Source organism: Agelaius phoeniceus, chromosome 17, assembly GCF_051311805.1.
Source record: "Agelaius phoeniceus isolate bAgePho1 chromosome 17, bAgePho1.hap1, whole genome shotgun sequence".
NCBI lineage: Eukaryota > Metazoa > Chordata > Aves > Passeriformes > Icteridae > Agelaius > Agelaius phoeniceus.
In genome coordinates this window covers 3,559,972-3,580,830 of record NC_135281.1, presented here as the reverse complement: position 1 = coordinate 3,580,830, position 20,859 = coordinate 3,559,972, and the positions used below count along the sequence as shown (strand labels likewise).

The window sequence follows — 20,859 nt, the reverse complement described above, 5'->3', positions numbered from 1 at the left end:
TCTCTTTTTAGGGTTTTTTTGAGATCTGTAGGCAGTTTGCTGGACCTCAGCAGTGGGAGATGAGCAGCTGCTGCCCAGGATAAAGCTCCTCACTGCAGGCAATTCCTTGTTTATCCCATTCCAAGGACAGCCAGGATGTTGTTCCTGATGAAATTTGCTGCCCAGGCGAGTGCCAGGAAGATGGAATGGGATTTTCAGAAGCAGCAAAAATAAAGCTGCTGCTTTCTGCAGAGCAAATTCCAGATAGATGCACAGAGTAATGTGCAAAATGCTCTTCCACTATTAAGTTGATTATCTCAATCCTATTTAGTGCCTGGGTTTGCAGCTTCAGGGGCCAAGGCACCCCAGTTTGGGCAGTTCCTCTGCAGCTCCTGCACTCTTGATGATTTTGGTGTGGCTGACATTTGGTGCACATCATTTCCTGAGGCTGCTCTGCAGCTCTCTCATGCTCAATATTAAATTCATTAAATTCATTAAAATTCAATATTCAAATTGCTGCTGTCCCTGGGCCCTGGTATCTCGGCTGCTGCCATTTCTGCCAGAGAGAATGCAAGAATTAGCTGGGAGGTGAAGTTGTTTTTCCCCTCAGTTGGAATAATCAGAGCTATTAATTGTAGTGTCTACCCCTGGAGGAGAAGCCTCTCTCTCTATTTTAGACAAAAATTTACACCCCTATTTTAGGTGTCAGTGTGAGTTTTGGGAGGGTTTTACAGAGGAAGGAAACACCTGCACTGTGTGGGGACAAATCCTGTGGCATCATCAACACTTCACCTTGGTTGGGTGTATTTTTGAATTCAGTGAAACTTGGTGAGGTGTATTCTTAAATTCAGTGAAACTTGTTTCAGGTGTATTCTTAAATTCAGTGAAAATTGTTTCAGGTGTATTTTTGAATTCAGTGAAACTTGGTGAGGTGTATTCTTAAATTCAGTGAAAATTGGTCAGGTGTATTTTTGAATTCAGTGACACTTGGTCAGGTGTATTTTTGAATTCAGTGAAACTTGTTTCAGGTGTATTCTTGAATTCAATGAAACTTGGTCAGTTATATTCCTAAATTCAGTGAAACTTGGTGAGGTGTATTCTTGAATTCAGTGAAACTTGGTCAGTTATATTCTTGAATTCAATGAAAATTGGTCAGGTGTATTTTTGAATTCAATGAAACTTGGTCAGTTATATTCCTAAATTCAGTGAAACTTGGTCAGGTGTATTCTTAAATTCAGTGAAACTTGTTTCAGGTGTATTTTTGAATTCAGTGAAACTTGGTCAGGTGTATTTTTGAATTCAGTGACACTTGTTTCAGGTGTATTTTTGAATTCAGTGAAACTTGTTTCAGGTGTATTCTTGAATTCAATGAAACTTGGTCAGTTATATTCCTAAATTCAGTGAAACTTGGTCAAGTGTATTCTTAAATTCAGTGAAACTTGGTGAGGTGTATTCTTGAATTCAGTGAAACTTGTTTCAGGTGTATTCTAAAATTCAGTGAAACTTGGTCAATTATATTCTTGAATTCAGTGGAACTTGGTCAGGTGTATTTTTGAATTCAGTGACACTTGGCCAGGTGTTTTCTTGAATTCAGTGAAACTTGGTCAGTTATATTCCTAAATTCAGTGAAACTTGGTCAGGTGTATTCTTAAATTCAGTGAAACTTGGTCAATTATATTCTTGAATTCAGTGAAACTTGTTTCAGGTGTATTCCTGAATTCAGTGAAACTTGGTCAGTTATATTCTTGAATTCAATGAAACTTGGTCAGGTGTATTTTTGAATTCAGTGACACTTGGCCAGGTGTATTCTTGAATTCAATGAAACTTGGTCAGTTATATTCCTAAATTCAGTGACACTTGGCCAGGTGTATTCTTGAATTCAATGAAACTTGGTCAGTTATATTCCTAAATTCAGTGACACTTGGCCAGGTGTATTCTTGAATTCAATGAAACTTGGTCAGTTATATTCCTAAATTCAGTGAAACTTGGTCAGGTGTATTCTTGAATTCAGTGAAACTTGGTCAGGTGTATTCTTAAATTCAGTCAAACTTGTTTCAGGCATATTCTTAAATTCAGTGAAACTTGGCCAGGTGTTTTCTTAAATTCAGTGAAATTCCTCAGTTCTATTCCCAGTGCTCTTTGCTCCTCTCAAGCTGAAATGTGTTTTTGCCAGCAAAACTTGAAGTTCCAATTATGTAAGAAAGCCTTGTTCTTCCAGGTTTTTATCTGCTGATCTTCTCTTTTCCACTAATGATATTTAAAAGCATTAATTCCACAGCTTTGCTGTGTACATAAATATCCCAGGAACACTGCCTGTCCTGCCAGTGTGTAAGGAATATTTATTTGCAGGAGAGCTGTTGATTTTTAACAAAACCACTGACATTCATAGTCAGTTTTCCCTCTCTGGATGCATTCCCATGTAGTAAAATTCTATTTTTATTATCCTGCAAGCTGCTTATCACAGTGAATATTTGCCTCATTTGACTAACAAACTGCTGTAAATATTGCAAAGAAAATCCTCAGACTTAGAACAGTTCATTTAATATTAATAATTTGCCTATACACGGGTTAAAATAATTCAAAATACATGAAATTCTTACAGATAGCATTTCTGGAGGACAAAATGAAATTATCTGGGTGAGCAGTTGTGTTTTTCTGACTGATCTGCTGACAGAGCAGGAGAGTGGCTGAGTGACTCTGCTCTTTGCATTCCTGGCTGTTCTTCAGTAGGAGGAGGGACTGGAAACAGTGACAGAGCTCTGCTGCTCACTGGTGTCACCTGCCATGGTGACATCCCAGTGACACCCTGGAGGCTTGGCAATCACCATGGTCAAACAGGAGGTGCAGAACTTCTGCTGGAATTTCTAGCGGGGGGGGATACTGCAGAAATTCAAATAAATAGACAATTAAAATAGTATTTAGCACAGAAATTCAAATAGACAATTATAATAGTATTTACCACAGAAATTCAAATAAACAGACAATTAAAATAGTATTTACCACAGAAATTCAAATAAATAGACAATTATAATAGTATTTACCACAGAAATTCAAATAAATAGACAATTAAAATAGTATTTAGCACAGAAATTCAAATAAATAGACAATTATAATAGTATTTAGCACAGAAATTCAAATAAATAGACAATTATAATAGTATTTAGCACAGAAATTCAAATAAATAGACAATTAAAGTAGTATTTAGCACAGAAATTCAAATAAATAGACAAAACAGTATTTAGCACAGAAATTCAAATAAATATACAATTATAATAGTATTTACCACAGAAATTCAAATAAATAGACAATTAAAATAGTATTTAGCACAGAAATTCAATTAAATAGACAATTAAAATAGTATTTATCACAGAAATTCAAATAAATAGACAATTATAATAGTATTTAGCACAGAAATTCAAATAAATAGACAATTATAATAGTATTTATCACAGAAATTCAAATAAATAGACAAAACAGTATTTAGCACAGAAATTCAAATAAATAGACAATTAAAGTAGTATTTATCACAGAAATTAAAAGAAATAGACAATTAAAATAGTATTTACTACAGAAATTCAAATAAATAGACAATTAAAACAGTATTTTATAGTTCAATCAAAGACTGGAAATAAAAAAAACTCAACCAGCCAACAATCAAGGACAAACCATCTTCCAAAAAACCCCAAAAAGCAGAGGAAGGAATAGGTTTTTAAGTGTTAAAAAGCTTGGAAAATGTTCTTTGAATGTAGTTTTAGGCAGGTTTTACATTGAAGAAATTGAAGCAGCCAGCTCAGATCTGACTGGACTCAGCTGCAGTTTTATTCCCCTCTTGGATGTGGTGTTTTCTTTGTGAGAGTTTCTCTGTAAAAAGGAACTGCAGAGATCACACTCTGATGCTCATTAACACAGAGAAATTTTAATTCCTTTGCCAATGAAAAAGAGATAAGAAACTCTTGATACCCCATTTTAACTGCTCAGGGCTCTGTGGGGCAATCATTTTAATCTTCGTGAATAAAAATTGCTTCCAACATCCCTGTCACAGCTGATAATAAAGACAATTAATATATCAAAAGTCATATGGAAAAGGGTATTTGGAGCTACTCATGGATGGCAGAAGTCACCCAGGTAGTATTAAATAGATTACCTTTAATTCAATTATAATAGTAATGATATACAAATATATCTAACTGCATTTCCCTCAGTCTTATGTATTCTCTGCAAGGTTTATTATAATTCAGATAAAGTACAGTTTGTTATCTGCTGATTGGCTTTTTTAGAGGATCTTTTAAGTGCTTGTGATTCATGCTGCACATTGGACTTACAAGTTAAACCACCAGTGTGCCTGGTAAGGAGAAGGTGTGGAAAACCTTCATTATTGGCAGGTTCTTGTTCTGGTCTTGTCAAAACTGCCATGGAATGATCAGATGGTTTTGCTGGCATTGAGGGCTGTTAAATCCCCTCCCACAGCAGCTGGTTTTTATGTCAGGGGGATATTCCAGAGTGAGTTCAGCCACTGAGCTGTGGCACAAAAAGAGCTGTTGGGAGTCTTTTTGGGGAAGCCAGAGTATAAAATTATCATTACAGTCTGCTTTATAGTGATGAACAAACCTTTTACTCCTGGATTTTGTCAAAGCAGCATTGTTGGGTGGTAGCAGAGTAAGTTTTTGTGTGCTCCATGGTCCTGATTTTTATGTCAGGGGGATTTTCCAGAGTGAGTTCAGCCACTGAGCTGTGGCACAAGAGCTTTTTAGGGAACTCAAGGTATGAAATTATCATTACAGTCTGCTTTCTACTGATGAACAAACCTTTTACTCCTGTGTTTTGTAAAAGCAAGTGTTGTTGGGTGTTAGCAGAGTAAGTTTTTGTGTACTCCATGGTCCTGGTTTTTATGTCAGAAGGATATTCCAGAGTGAGTTCAGCCACTGAGCTGTGGCAGAAGAGCTTTTTGGGGAACCCAAGGTATGAAATTATCATTACAGTCTGCTTTATAGTGATGAACAAACCTTTTCCTCCTGTGTTTTGTCAAAGCAGCATTGTTGGGTGGTAGCAGAGTCAGCTTTTGGATGCTCCATGGTGGTTTTTATGTCCCAGGATATTCCAGGGGAGTTCGGCCCAGCTGGACTCTTCATCTCAGGCCCTGTGCAGGAGCTGCTGGGAGAGGCTGGCCCTGGAAACCCTGCAAGGCTTTTGGGTGCAAGATAAGGAGTGTGTCCCACTGCTGGACAGCTGGGATCAGCTGTTTCTGGAACACTCTGCTGGGTGATCTGTACACCACGTTCTGGGGCATCAGTGCACTCTGGCTGGCCAGGGATGAATGTTCTTAACCTCCTGTATGGTTACAGGTCCTGCTGAAGCAGCTCCACAGCAATTCAAGCTGGCTGTAAACCGCATTTCTGCCTCTAATTAGTGCCTTGGCAGCAGTAAAGGCATCGTTTGGGGTGTGGGTGCTGAGCAGAGCCTCTGCTGTGGCTGTGGGATGTGATAGCAGCCTGGGAGGAGGGCACGGGGAGGCCCTGTCCCACCCCGAATTCAGACACACCCAACTCTTGCATGGGCTAGGCCATTTGTACCCCACTGTCTCTGGTGCTTATTTAATGGCTTGTTTGGTTTTTTTTTTTGGTTAAGGTTGGGATTAAATGTATTTTTTGTTTGGACTTAGATATTTCTTAGTTCTTATTTATATTATAGTCTTATAAATAGTGAGTTTTGTAGTGCTTAATTCTAATAAGTTAAGAATGCTACAGGACATTTGTACCCCACTGTCTCTGGTGCTTATTTAATGGCTTGTTTGTTTTTTTTTTTTGGTTAAGGTTGGGATTAAATGTATTTTTTGTTTGGACTTAGATATTTCTTAGTTCTTATTTATATTATAGTCTTATAAATAGTGAGTTTTGTAGTGCTTAATTCTAATAAGTTAAAAATGCTACAGGACATTTGTACCCCACTGTCTCTGGTGCTTATTTAATGGCTTGTTTGGTGTTTTTTTTTTTTTTTTTTTTTTTTTGTTAAGGTTGGGATTAAATGTATTTTTTGTTTGGACTTAGATATTTATTAGTTCTTATTTATATTATAGTCCTATAAATAGTGAGTTTTGTAGTGCTTAATTCTAATAAGTTAAGAATGCTACAGGACATTTGTACCCCACTGTCTCTGGTGCTTATTTAATGGCTTGTTTGTTTTTTGTTTTTTTTTTTTTTTTTTTTTTTTTGTTAAGGTTGGGATTAAATGTATTTTTTGTTTGGACTTAGATATTTCTTAATTCTTATTTATATTATAGTCTTATAAATAGTGAGTTTTGTAGTTAAGTTCAAAATGGAGAGGTATGTCTCTAGAAGGTCTTTTAAGGATAAACTTTATTTAAGAAATGGCACTTAAAATAATTTTACTTTTAACTTAATAATTATTTGCGGCTTGCAATGTGGATTTTTTAAAATTTAATTACATAATACTACTCAAATTTATGCAGAAGAAGGTGAAGAAGAAGGTAAAGAAGGACTAGGCTCTGCCCTAAAACTTCTGTCTTGTTTTATATATATTACTATATTCTAAAACTTGAAACTTTTAATTTTTCTACTATGTGATATTACACACTTCTATTCAAGCTACCCACTCATAATCTTAGTTCTGTTATTTAATTTTGGAAATTTTCTCTATGGTTTCAGGTCAAATGCAGTGTTCTCTTGAAGGTCAGTGCCTGTCAGCACAGAAAGGCTGAAATTCTCAGCAACCAGGTTCCAAGACTTTTAGTTATTTCTGATTTAGTTTTTATAGCTTTGACTTTAATAAAAACTTGACAGAAACATGTTACCTCTGGCAATTCATAAGATTTCAGTAGGTTCCTGATCTTTGGCCTTAGGGAGGAGAAAATAAGAATTTTCCTTGGTCTGAAGGGGTGGCAAACAGAAAATACCACAAATCCATGTGCAGTTTAGGGCAGTTGTGGTGCACAAGAGGTGTGGGTGGCAATGGGAGGGACAGGGTTTCCCAACAATCCTGATAAGAACTTGTGATCCTGATAAGATCCTGTGATCACTCACAGTGATGCTGCAGTGTTGGTGTCTGAGCAGCTGCTTTTAAACACTGCATGAAATGCAGACAAACTCCAGTTGTTCTCAGTGGAAGTGGAGAGCTGTACAGAAATTGTGGCACTTGGCTTTGTATAATGTTATATAATGCTTAAAAATCTCTGGTTTTGCTGGTAATTCTCTATGAGGCACAAAATTCTCACATCCCCTTGTTGTGGGACATTTCCCCAGCATCTGTCACTATATAAACACAGCTATTAACAGGTTTTAATCTTTCTGAGTAAGAAAACTTCCTATATCCTTAATGCAACCATTAGTGCAGAATGCAGCAGCCTAAATATCCCAGCAATGTGTTGCTCATCACTTGATGATCTGGCCCAAAGCTGGAACGTTTGGGATGTTTGTGTTGTGCCTCATTCTGCAGATCAAACATTGGCCTTTGCAAACCCCCTGTTCTCAGTCCTGTCACACCCAGAAATGCTGGACTGGCTCAAAACTGGGCAGATTCCCTGGCCACTGTGAAAGGCAGTGCAGAGGCACTGATTGTGTTGCACTCACTGTTTGTGAGTGCTTTGGTTTGGGTCCTTGGCTTCTCTTGCAGCAGTTGAGCTGTTTGTACTGGCTTCTCCTAAATAATGCTGTGTGGAAAGGGCTAACAGCAGGCTTGTTAGCTAAAGGAGTGAGAGGAAGCTGAGAAGTAAGAAGAAGCTGATAAGGAGCTCTTTCTAAGGCTGTAACTAAAGAGACTGAGAGAAGAAAGATAAGAGAATTTTGCAGCTAAATGAAGCATTTTTAGAACGTTAGTTGAAGTTACTATAACTTCTCACTAACAGTATTATGTTGACTTATTGGAGCTAATAGTAAAGATAGAAGAAGCATAAACAATTAGAAAGTGTATAAAAGTCAACCATATTCAATAATAAAAAGTTGCCAACTAAGACTGCTGGTAGTCTCTGCTTTGTGTCGTGACTGCCTCGACAGCAACAATCCTGCTTTGTGTACTTGGCATCCTTAGCTGGGCCTTCCCATAAAAAAGTGCTTTTTTTGTTCTCTAACACATTAGTTAATTTGAAATGAACCAAATACAGCATATTCATAACCAGTTACAGAGCTGGAGCTCTGTTTGGGACTTTACCTTGCAGGACTGTCAGCATCTCACCTGGGGTGCCTGTGGGCTCCATCAGCAGCCACTTTATAAATTTATTCATCACATCCCTGAGTTAGCAGCCCTCTGCTAGGGGAGATAAGGGAAGCTGTTACATGTCAGGATTTCCTACTCCTTGTTTCCTGCTCTGAAAGCAGGAAAGCATCTCTCTCAGAGATGCAAAGACTTAAAGCTTTTATTTGCCACCATTCCTGGTGTGTGTGACTGAGATTTGGGAGGGCCAAGCCTGGTTTTTAGCAGAGCCAGTCGTGTGTGACGTGAAGTGGTTTCTGCTGTGAGACTCTGAGAGATCAGAGCACTGAAGAAATGAAGATTGTGTGTGGCTGAGGCTGCTGGAGCAGCACTGGGGCCCAGGTAAGGGTCAGGGTATTGCATGAGCAGGGCTGTCCTGGAGAGGACAGGGCAGTGCCATGCAGGGGGACAGGGCAGTGCCATGCAGGGGGACAGGGCAGAGGACAGGGCAGTGCCATGCAGGGGGGACAGGGCAGTGCCATGCAGGGAGGGCAGGGCAGTGCCATGCAGGGAGGACAGGGCTGTCCTGGAGAGGGCAGGGCAATGCCATGCAGGGGGACAGGGCAGTGCCATGCAGGGAGGGCAGGGCAGTGCCATGCAGGGAGGGCAGGGCTGTCCTGGAGAGGGCAGGGCAATGCCATGCAGGGGGACAGGGCAGTGCCATGCAGGGAGAACAGGGCAGTGCCATGCAGGGGGACAGGGCAGTGCCATGCAGGGAGAACAGGGCAGTGCCATGCAGGAGGGACAGGGCAGTGCCATGCAGGGAGAACAAGGCAGTGCCATGCAGGGAGGACAGGGCTGTCCTGAAGAGGACAGGGCAGTGCCATGCAGGGAGGGCAGGGCAGTGCCATGCAGGGAGGGCAGGGCAGTGCCATGCAGGAAGGACAGGGCAGTGCCATGCAGGGAGAACAAGGCAGTGGCATGCAGGGAGAACAAAGCAGTGCCATGCAGGGGGACAGGGCAGTGCCATGCAGGAGGGACAGGGCAGTGCCATGCAGGAGGGACAGGGCAGTGCCATGCAGGAGGGACAGGGCAGTGCCATGCAGGGAGGGCAGGGCAGTGCCATGCAGGGAGGGCAGGGCAGTGCCATACAGGGAGAACAAGGCAGTGCCATGCAGGGGGGACAGGGCAGTGCCATGCAGGGAGGGCAGGGCAGTGCCATGCAGGAGGGACAGGGCAGTGCCATGCAGGGAGGACAGGGCAGTGCCATGCAGGGGGGACAGGGCAGTGCCATGCAGGGAGGACAGGGCAGTGCCATGCAGGGGGGACAGGGCAATGCCATGCAGGGGGGACAGGGCAGTGCCATGCAGGGGGGACAGGGCAGTGCCATGCAGGGGGGACAGGGCAGTGCCATGCAGGGGGGACAGGGCAGTGCCATGCAGGGGGGACAGGGCAATGCCATGCAGGGGGGACAGGGCAGTGCCATGCAGGGGGGACAGGGCAGTGCCATGCAGGGGGGACAGGGCAGTGCCATGTAGGAGGGACAGGGCAGTGCCATGCAGGGAAGGCAGGGCTGTCCTGGAGAGGGCAGGGCAGTGCCATGCAGGGAGGACAGGGCAGTGCCATGCAGGGGGGACAGGGCAGTGCCATGCAGGGAGGACAGGGCTGTCCTGAAGAGGGCAGGGCAGTGCCATGCAGGGAGGGCAGGGCAGTGCCATGCAGGGGGGACAGGGCAGTGCCATGCAGGGAGGGCAGTGCCATGCAGGAAGGACAGGGCAGTGCCATGCAGGGAGGACAGGGCAGTGCCATGCAGGGAGGCTGTGCCTGTGCCAAACTCCCAGTGCCACCAGGTGTTTGTTGCTCTGAGCCCTGCCCAGCCTGGCCTTGGGCACTGCCAGGGCTGTGGCATTGAGCTCATCTTGTACAGCTCTCTGTAAAGGTGGTTGGTGTTCCCTGGGTTATATATACATATTAGAATATTGGCTTTTCACAAGTATTAAAATGGATTTTATATGTGTGGTGTTAAAGTAACTTTGCTGTAAAGATATCATTTATGTTGATAACTAAGCTTAGACATAGTAGTGAAATAGCTGATAAAAGTATGCTTATGTTAAAATACCTACTTAGATAAGATAACATCCAATAAACATATGAAGAAGACTACAGATGTACCAAGTATCAACACTCACCATCTAAAGAAAATATGGACCAAAGCCCAAAATAAAAGTTATAATAAGAATAGACTAAAACCACAGCCAAAGAATACACATGCTCCAAAGAAACAAATCTGAAACAGGACCATACTAAACACTTCTTAGAATATGTAAACTAATTTGAAGAAAGTTTACTATGCATAATTGTTTATAAATCTGTAACAAACTAATGCAGTAAAAATAGGATATAAAGAGTGTTTCCAAAATAGCAAATGTGCTCTTAGCTGAGTGCAAGACACACCTGACTCTAATAATTTTTGCTTTATAATCTTTATCTCCTATTAAACTTCTTTAAACTTTTTTAAAGTTCTTTGTTAAACTTCTTAAATTTTTCCAAGAGTGTGAACGTGTTTTTCACACCTGTCTGTCTCAGGAATGGCCATGGCCATGGTTTCTGCCCAGGTGCCTTGGGAAGAGCTGCCTGTGGGCTGTTGGCACCTGCTGGCTGCTCCCTGGCTGGGTGGAGCAGGTTGGAGCAGGACCAGTCCTCCCACACTGGTGCCAGGGGTGGGAGCTGTGCTGGGGGGGCTCCTCCTGCACAGCCCACAACAGCAAATTGCTCAAACCACCTTCAGTGAGGCTTCTCCCAGCTCAGGCTGTTGGGTAAACACCTTCTAGGAGGAGTAACACAGAACATGCAGAAATACCAACATTGTAGGATGTGTATTTCACGTGTAAGTGCAAAGCTGAGGGGATATTTCTGCTTGGATTTGAACAGGGGTTCAGCAGGAGGGGGGGATCTGCAGCAGCACAGAGATCTCACCTGGCAGGAGCTGCACCAGCACTGCTGCCTTCCTGTGATGGGGTGAGGGTGAACAAGGCTGGTTTTGGTGGATGAGCCTGGATATTGAAGCTTTCTGTTTGCTGTAGCAACCACCCCCAAACAAACATTGAATTAACCCCAGAACTAACCCCCCCAAAAAAACCAAACAAAAATACAAACCATGATGATAAATCATCAACCAATCACCCACCAAATTTTACTTTCTTGTAGCTTATCAAAAGCATGACACTGAAGATGTCAAGATGGCTGCCACACACACCCAAAGAGAAAAGACTCAGTCCTAACCTTACTGTGGTGTGTAGGACAGGAGTGAGTCTGGGCTGGCATCCTGCAGGGACAGGTGACAGCCACAGGGCAGCAGCCACCCCTGAAGGATGGCAAATCAAGGGTTGGGCAGCACAGGTGATCTCTGTAGGCAGCAAACAGCAGAACATGTTAAATATCTCCCTGTGCTGAGTGGCACTTGGTGCAAAGTGTGAGTGGGCACACAGCTCACCAGTGCCACCCTGTCCTTTGCTGTGCAGCTGCCCTGCAGGCCCTGAAGCGCAAGAAGAGGTATGAGAAGCAGCTGGCACAGATAGATGGCACGTTATCAACAATTGAATTCCAGAGGGAAGCCCTGGAGAATGCCAACACCAACACTGAAGTGCTCAAGAACATGGGGTTTGCTGCTAAGGCCATGAAAGCTGCTCATGACAACATGTAAGTCACTCCCTCCTGCATTTCCCACGGGATCTGTCATTTGGCATTTGTCAGATCTGCTGTTCCAAACCAAAGGTGCAGCTGGAGCAGCAATACCTTGTGAAAGGCTCTGACTTAAAACTGAAATTGGACAAAACACACAAATATGATGCTTCCTCAGTTTACTGCTGTTTTATTTTCTATATTTATCCAAAAGTTGGGTAGCACCAGTGGGGTCTAAAGAAAATGGGAGCCTGCAGCAGTTACAGATCCATCATGTAACAGCAAGAATTTTAAGCCTCAAGGGGGGATCTTAAAATTTGTTTTTCTTCAGTGGAGTTGGTGTATGTAGCAATAATTAAAGGTAAAAGTGCATTATGGCAATGTTGTGCTTGCTCCACAAGCAAATATTGTGGATGTAATAATGCTGAATCAGGGAAGAGAGCAAGTTATTATTAATATCAGTGGTGCAGAACAGCAGCTCTCCCTGGTGTCTGTATAACTGCTGGGAGCTAGGTTTGCAGGAAGAGTTAAAAATACATCTCTAATTGTGTTGAAACCAGGGGGATAAAACCCAGACTTGCATGCAAAGTGTATTTTGGGAAAGGGCCTTGGAAATGTCACTGTGGTGGGGCATTTCTACAGAAGCCAGGAAATGCAGTGTTGATTGGGAAGGTGCCTGCTGATACTGAATTCTTTCCTTTCTTTTCCAGGGACATTGATAAAGTAGATGAATTAATGCAGGACATTGCAGAACAGCAAGAGCTGGCAGATGAGATCTCTACAGCCATCTCCAAGCCAGTAGGATTTGGGGAGGAATTTGATGAGGTATGGTTTTTAATTTGCTTCTCTTTGTACCAGTGAGCGATGGAATCCTCTGGGTTGGGAAGATCAGGGAGTCCAGCACTGCCCAGCACTGCCAGCCCCATCACCAACCCTGAGCACCACATCTTCTTGTGAAGGCTTTGAAATGCCTGCAGGAATTTTGTGTCCCCAGGATCTTTCTCTGGAAATCTGCACATTTTGTGTGCCTGGCTGCAGGACTGGGCTCTGAAATCTCTGTTGCAGTTGTTTCTGGCTGTAACCTGGACTTTATGCTCAGAATGGTCTGGATGACCTGACCTGGGAATATTTGGACTTGGATTTCTCCTTCCCTCCTCTGCTTTCCCTCCAAGAGATGAAGTACAGGAATCACATCAGAATCAGACTCCTCATCTCCTCACTTTGCTCTGACCCTGTGCATTTGTGCTCTTTTCTTTAATAATATGATCAGCTATATCTGATTGCTCATAAATATAACTTAAAGTTCCTTCTTTTTTCTCCTTGAAATCCTAGGATGAACTCATGGCAGAGCTAGAGGAACTAGAACAAGAAGAATTAGACAAAAACTTGCTGGAAATCAGTGGTCCCGAGACAGTACCACTACCAAACGTGCCCTCAATATCAATACCCTCCAAGCCAGGTATGGATCAACCTTTACTGCAACATCTTGCATCATTAAAAGTGTGCTTATTCATCTGCCTGCTCCTTGCATTTGGGAGATCTGGCTGCAGGCAGCACAGACATTTTGCTTGGAATTGCTTTCTGAATCCCAAATCACACCCAGTGATCACCATTTCTCTGTGAGGGGCACCTGCCTTTCAGAAGCAGCACAAAAATCACTCTCTGTCACAGGAGCAGCTGTTTTCTGCTCCAGCTTTTCCAGGTACTCTGGATGATGCTCAGGGTGCAGTGGAGGTGTGGAAGAAGGAGCCTTTTTCCAGGTACTGCTGGGCCAACAAGGAAAAAATCTTGACAAGACACCCTGAGGTGGTAAAAGGGAGGGCAGTGTGAATTAACTCATAAAATCATTGCAGATGGAAAAGACCTCCAGGGTCATCCAGTCCCAGGCAGGTTCACATTTCCCCATGGATCCATGTTTCCTTTGGGTTTTAATTTGATCCCTGCTTTTCTGGCCTTTGGGGGATCTTTCTTTGGGGTCCCCTCTTTGGTAAGGCTGGGGGCTCCTCTGCAGTACCCAAAGCAGGCAGCCCCAAAGTCAGAGTCATCCCAATCCTAGAGCACACATACCCAGGGAATCTTAGGTGATGTGAGCATTTTCCCTGGAGGATGAACAAGAAGTGTATTTACACAGAGGGTTCAAAGCTGCTCTTAAATCTGAACTGGTCCCTCTTGCATGAACATTCCCCATGGAATTCAGCTGAGCTGGGACACCTCTGGCAGCACTAATGGGATATGAAGCTTTTACAAGCCCATTTTGCTGAATCTGCCTGACTATGATGAATAACTTACAGACTTTGCAGCTCTGTTCCATGTCCTTACTTGGAACAGGAAAAAAACCTCTAAAAAAGCAGTGGATGCAAATAATGCCAGTTGGTCAGTGTATCTGTAATTATCCTGCTTGGATGGGTGTGGGAAGCAGCAGCACTGCCTGAGCAGGTTCTGCTTTGTGCCACTGCTCCTGGTGTTCCTCTGGTTTTATTCTGACACCACTGACTCTGTGTGTTCCTTATTCTGACACCATTGATTTTGTGTGTTCCTCTGGTTTTATTCTGACACCATTGACTCTGTGTGTTCCTTATTCTGACACCACTGACTCTGTGTGTTCCCTATTCTGACACCACTGATTTTGTGTGTTCCTCTGGTTTTATTCTGACACCACTGACTCTGTGTGTTCCTTTGGTTTTATTCTGACACCATTGACTCTGTGTGTTCCTCTGGTTTTATTCTGACACCATTGACTCTGTGTGTTCCTCTGGTTTTATTCTGACACCATTGACTCTGTGTGTTCCTCTGGTTTTATTCTGACACCATTGACTCTGTGTGTTCCTCTGGTTTTATTCTGCCACCACTGATTTTGTGTGTTCCTTATTCTGCCACCACTGATTTTGTGTGTTCCTTATTCTGACACCATTGACTTTGTGTGTTCCTCTGGTTTTATTCTGCCACCACTGATTTTGTGTGTTCCTTATTCTGACACCACTGATTTTGTGTGTTCCTCTGGTTTTATTCTGACACCATTGACTCTGTGTGTTCCTTATTCTGACACCACTGATTTTGTGTGCTCCTGGTTGTGTTTTACCAGGCAGAGCTGCTGACCAGAGTTGATGAGAGGGGAGGGAGTTCTAGCAGAGTATCTGAAATCTGAGACTTTATCAAATTCAGGAGAAATAGATTAAATGAACCAGTGCATTGCCTTTTTATTGCCTGGCTGGTTTAATGAGGTTTGTTCTCTAAATAGTCTTAAAACACAATGTCTGGACCCAGATCTACTCTTTGCATTTTGTGGCTGCACACAATAAGAGGTGTTGCAATTGTGGATATATTTAAGGAGCTACACACCTTAAAACTTAGGGAAAGTCCCTAAAATAATACAAATTGTGTACAAGTTTGGTAGTAAAAACTGCAAGCATAAAGCTCAGTGTTTCACAGGATTTATGCTAAGCTGCTTTTGGATGGAAATGAGAATTCCATGAATTCCATTAATGTATTTAAGTGGCACTTTTTGCTTCAATAAAGCTGCCTCCAAGGCTGGCACTTGAAAAAAATTGGGATTCTGGGATGGTGTTAGGTGGGGATTTTGTGTGGGTTTATTTTTTGAACCTAATTTTTTTTTCACTTAAAACTGACTTAACACTGGGATTAAAAGTTTGCTTGTGATTACCATGGTCAGACCTCCAAAGGGAATACTGTCCCTAATGGTTCAGGTTCATGTGTAATTGTCTTTTTGGGAATAATAATGTGTCTTTTGAGGAAGAGCTGACTCTGTTACCTCCTTTTTATCCATTGAAGGGGAGATTACCACGAGCTTTCCTGCTTTTCCACTTCTCAGGGGCAGTCTGGACTTTGGCTTTAATCAGATCAGCCTGAGTGAGGAATTTTGTTCTTGGTGGTGTCAGGAGGAATTCAGGCAGAAGCTGGTTTTGTTTAATGGAGGCTGGAGGAGCTTCATATAGAAAACCAAATTCCAGCCTGGTACAGATGAGGGGTCTGGAGCTTGGAGCTGGCTCAGTTTTCCTGATGTAAACATTTCTTTTGGAATGACACACACCACTTGGACCAGGAATTGTTTCACTTTTTGGGTGGTTTTTTTTTTTTTTTTACATTTTCCAGGATTATTGCAGCTATTTGTGGGTTCATACCTTTTTTTGCTGTGTTAATGGAAAGTGAATTTGTCAGGTTCTAACAAAGAGCAGCATTTTCTGCCCTGGAACAACCAGGAAGGAGGAGAGGGCAGTGTCCAGGCTGCTCCCTCCCATCCACATCCAGGGAGCACAGGAGAGGGGGTGGGATGTTCCCAGGGCTCTCCAGCCCCTCCACATTCTGTACCTGACCCAAACACCTCATTTCTTGCATTCACAGTACTCAGTGATGGAACAAGGACTTTCATTTGGATTCATACTGGAGACATCAGATGAATTTCTGTAAGAAGCTGCTGCATCCCTCTGAAAGAGGCTTGGAAATGTTGGGAAAATATTACACTTGAACCTTCATGCCCACTGCCTTCTTCCTGTGGGAGCTGTTGTTTTTTCCACTCAGGAAGTTTGGCCCATGCTGACTCTTTCAGCAAAGCACTTTTTACTTCAGTTCAAAAAGATTTTATGTATTTTTTGTCCACAGCTTGCCTTAGGTGCTTCATTTACTGGTTTGTCACTGGCACAGAGGGCTCTGTCAGGATTCCCACTCACTTGTTCTCTTTTGTGCTTTTGCAGCCAAGAAGAAAGAGGAAGAAGAGGATGATGACATGAAAGAGCTGGAAGCTTGGGCAGGAACCATGTAACCACAGCAGCTCCTGGCTGGAAAAAAGACTTTGGTTACCTATTCTGGGTGCAAATGTGTTTTGTTGAGGAGAAAGCATAAGCAAAATGTCTTTTATCTTTCATTTAACCCAGAGCAGTGGGAACTGCATTGCTGTTTTCTGCATAGCATGGAAAAAAGTCTGCCCAGAGGAGAGAAGGGGGAGCAGGGGAATTGCCTGCTGTCGATACGGTTGAATTTCTGTAGAAAAGGTATTTGCAAAATCAAACACTCAGCTTTGGGACTGTGCTCCTGCCACTGCTGGATCTTCATCTTCAATTTGGGCCATATATTGAATTGAAATAAGCTGCAAAACACTCTGTAATTTTAAGTCAGTTTAAGTGTGTCTAGGAGTCTTGTAAGGCATTTAAAAACCAGGAAAAGTCATAAGCCCCCATTGGCTTCTTTATTGTGTTTTAGGTGCAAGAATGCTTTAGGTTTTTAGTTCTTTGCCAGGTCTATTTATATCCCTTGACTGCTGTGTGCCAGCCCTGTGTCTGTCACTGCAATGACGTAGTCACTGTGCCCATTTTAATTGCTGAGAATGATCTGCAGTTGATCCACACCCTCTTGGAAGTAGGGAAGGTTTCAAGTTCTGTTGTACATTTTTCTACACAGCACTACAATGTTTATTGCTTTTTTGTGATAATTGATAACCCATTCAGATACATGCACACAATTATTTTAATTAAGAAACTACTATGGATTGCACTGTATTAAATATCTCGATTAATTTTCACCTGTGGCTGCTGTGGTCAATTCTGTGTCCTGTTTAGGTGCTCTGGCTGTGCTTTAGGTGGAGTTTGGCCTCTTTCTGCAGGAGGGACATCCACTCTAAAGCCTGCTGAGCTATGGCTGCGCTCTGCTCCCAGGGAACAAGAGGTGAGAACCTCAAGCTGTGCCCAGGGAGGTTCAGGTTGGACATCAGGAGGAATTTCTTTCTTCATGGAAGGGGTTGTCAGACTCTGGAAGGGGCTGCCCAGGAAAGTGGTGGAGTCCCCATCCCTGGAGAGACTCAAGGAACAGCTGGATGTGAACAAGTGCTGTGGGCTGGTCACAAGGTGGGGATCAGTCACACGTTGGGCTCAGTGATTTTGGAGATCTTTTCCAACCTCAGTGCTGCTGGGATTCTGTTCTGTGTGAAAATCCCCACTCCAAGGAGAAATCAGCTGAATTAGGGTGTTAAGAATTAGGGTGTTAGAATTAAGGTCAAAGCAAGAGGTTTAGGGACAGAGCTTGGGCCCTTGGCTTTGTTTTTCATCATGGAAATCACCTCTACTGTGCACTGTGCTAAGAGATGTTGTTAAAGCAGCTCTGTTTTATTCTGGCAGTTCCAGGGAGCATCTCAAATGCAGTGAAATGTCCCAAGAGGAGCATTCAGGTGGAGCTGGGAGGGGAAAGCCCAGCCCCATCAGCACCATTCATGCTGTGCAGTGCTGGGGATGGCAGAGGCAGCCCTGGCAGCCAGAGACAGGGGCCAGTGATGCCCCTGGCATTGGTGATGGGATTTCTCTCATTGGCAGCTTTATCCTAATAATTGTTTCCATTGGGTATTGGCCACTCCTTGGTTGGCTCTGGTACACTGACTAAGCAGGTCCTAAAGAGTTTGGTCTGGCTTTGAATTGGTTAAACATAGGGTGTCTGAGTTGGTTGACTTGGTTAAAGTAACTTAAACATTCCTTTTTGATTGATTTATAGGTTTATCTGTATTGCAAAAGTAAAGTTAACAAGTGTTTATATGGTACTTGATTCAACTCTATGGTTTTGTTTAGTTACTTTTTGTAAAAGCTTTCTTATATATTTTAATTCTTAAGTAATTTTTTTAGTACTTGTTCAGGGACTGGTTAACTATAAGGCACTAAGCTGTCCCTCTAACATTTCATTTTTAAGCTTAGCTGTTCACTCAGCTGTACCCAAGCACAGGGGAGATACAGAGTGTGTGTTGGGCGTCTTGGTTACTCTGAGGGATGACAACCTCAGCCCCTACAGCCTCTTCTTTCTTCATCCTTTTCATCACTGCTGGGGTGGTTCTTATTCCTTCAGTTCCACAGTATGTCTGAGGACTGAGCACCTTTCTGCTTTGGGTGAATTCCTTATCCCTGCCTTAGTCAACAGCTGGATGTTTCCAGGGACCATTTTCTGCCTTGCTCAGAGGTTCTGAGGGAAGAACTTCCCTGTCCAGAGCACCTTGGGGCAGTGCAGGAGGGAGCAGCTGTGCCTGCCAGCACTTTCTGTGGGTGCCACTCAGTCCCTTTTCCTGGCAAAGCCACTTCAGTTCCTGCTGGAAAACTCTGCTCAATTCACTTGGCCCCAACAACTCAAGTGCAGCCGTGCCAGTGTTTTCTTGTGGAGGTGTTAAAGGAGGCAAGCAGAAACCTGGGATCCAGGGGTGTTGCACACATCTTTTCACTAAAAATCCTTTCCTTAGGATTTTTCCTTCTGAGAAGCTGAGAGGCCTCAGAGACAGAATGTAACCAATGGTTATCTGCTGCTGTGGAATGCAACAGGTGGATCTTTGATTGGCCCATCTTGGATGTGTATAATTAATGGCCAATCAAGGACTGAGCTATCTTGGCCCCGGGAGAGCTGCCTTTGTTATCATTCTTTTCTTTTCTATTCTTAGCTTAGCAAGCTTCTGAGAAAACCTGTCCTTCTTTTTCTTTTTAGTATAGTTATAATGTAATATATATATATATATATATATATCATGAAATAATAAATCAAGCCTTCTGATCATGGAGTCAACATTGTCGTCTCTTCCCTCATCCAAGAACCCCTGTGAACACACCAGGGGTTTTCAGTTTAGAGAAAATTCTTGTTTTTTTCTCTGGGGAAGGTGGAAAGGGTTGTCACTGCTGTATGTGTGTGTGAGAATGATTCATTTAAAGCAGAGTGAAAAGTTGGGGCTGCCCCTGGATCCCTGGCAGTGCCCAAGGCCAGGTTGGACAGGGCTTGGAGCAGCCTGGGACAGTGGGAGGTGTCCCTGCCATGGCAGGGGTGGCACTGGATGGGCTTTAGGGTCCCCTCCAACCCAAACCATTCTGGGATTCTGTGAAAATACAGACTGGGCTGAAGGGTTTCATCATCCCTGCTTTTCCCTTGGAATGCTTTCAGTACAGAGAGAGTGGCTGTTGTGCAGCTGGAGAAGCCAGGACATGGCATTTGTATGGGATCCAAGGGCAGCACAGCCCTGGCAGGGACAGGGAAGGGTTTTGTATTTGTGCTGCACAGTTGGGTCAGGGGAACAGGAAGGAGATCCCTCCTTGATGGCTGCTCAAGGCTCAGAGTCCACTGACACCAAGAATCCTTGTACCTTTGGAACAGGGTGAACACTCACACAACACTTGGAAAAGCTGGACCAGAGAGGCCAAGGTGAGGTGGATAAACCAGGATAAATAAACCTGAGGGTAAATAAACCTGAGCAGACGTCACCCCTGGGGCTACAGCAGCTGGGACACTGTTCCCTCCAGGAATAATGGGAATCCATGGCTCTGCCCAGTGCTGCCCTGTCAGACTGGATCCAGCTGGATCTTTCCCTTCCCAGGTGGATAAATGGCTCTCCTGTGGGCCTCTCCTGCTCTTTGGGGCTGTTCTAAGGCACAGACATTGAACTTCAGTGCAGTGTTAAAGAGGCAGGGAATGGGGGCTCCATCAGCCACTGGGAGGCAAATTGCTGCTCAGTTGCTTCACTGGTGAGTTGTTAATGTGTGTGTGGGTTAGTAATGGATTAGTAATGGGTTAGTAGGGGGTTCTGAGGAGCTGAGAGCTCTCTGGAGAGCCTTTGGTCTCACATGGAAGCAGGTGGGTGCAGGAGCATGCCAGGGGGAATGTCCTCACTAAAATCTGTCATTCTCCAATTTGGTACTTGAAGCATTTGAGGGAAAGCACACCTCCACACACTGCCATCAATCAGACAGATCCCTGTGTGCTCTGCCTGCAGGGCAGCGTCCCCTGGAACAACACAAAGGCCATGGCATTTCCTGTGAGAGCTCGGGGCTGCCAGTGCCATAAATCAGGTGCCTTCCCCCGTGTCACATTCCCCCATCCTGTGACATCTCACCCTCGGGTTCTGCTCTGTGGGATCTCAGCACATCGTTCCCGATGTCCAGAGATGCCAGGAGAACCCTTGGGGGTCTCGGAAATCCTGGAATGTTGCCAAGAGTGCTTGGTGGCTTGATTTTGATCCATCCACAGAAGTGACAGCAGTTTGAGGACCTGAGAATCACTTTAGAGTGAAGGGTGTAAAAGGGACACATTTAGAGG

The 20,859-nt window shown here is 43.6% G+C and overlaps 1 protein-coding gene across 1 annotated transcript in view; it reads left to right on the top strand.

The window, feature by feature from the left end:
- CHMP4B (charged multivesicular body protein 4B) overlaps nucleotides 1-17,335 on the top strand; it is a 32,680-nt gene extending 15,345 nt beyond the window's left edge. Inside the window, exons 2-5 of the mRNA XM_054644182.2 lie at nucleotides 11,643-11,820; nucleotides 12,513-12,627; nucleotides 13,135-13,261; nucleotides 16,512-17,335. Of these exons, the coding sequence (XP_054500157.1) occupies nucleotides 11,643-11,820; nucleotides 12,513-12,627; nucleotides 13,135-13,261; nucleotides 16,512-16,579 (488 nt within the window). The 3' untranslated portion in view covers nucleotides 16,580-17,335. The remainder of the gene's footprint in view (nucleotides 1-11,642; nucleotides 11,821-12,512; nucleotides 12,628-13,134; nucleotides 13,262-16,511) is intronic.
- The last annotated feature ends 3,524 nt before the right edge of the window (nucleotides 17,336-20,859 follow it).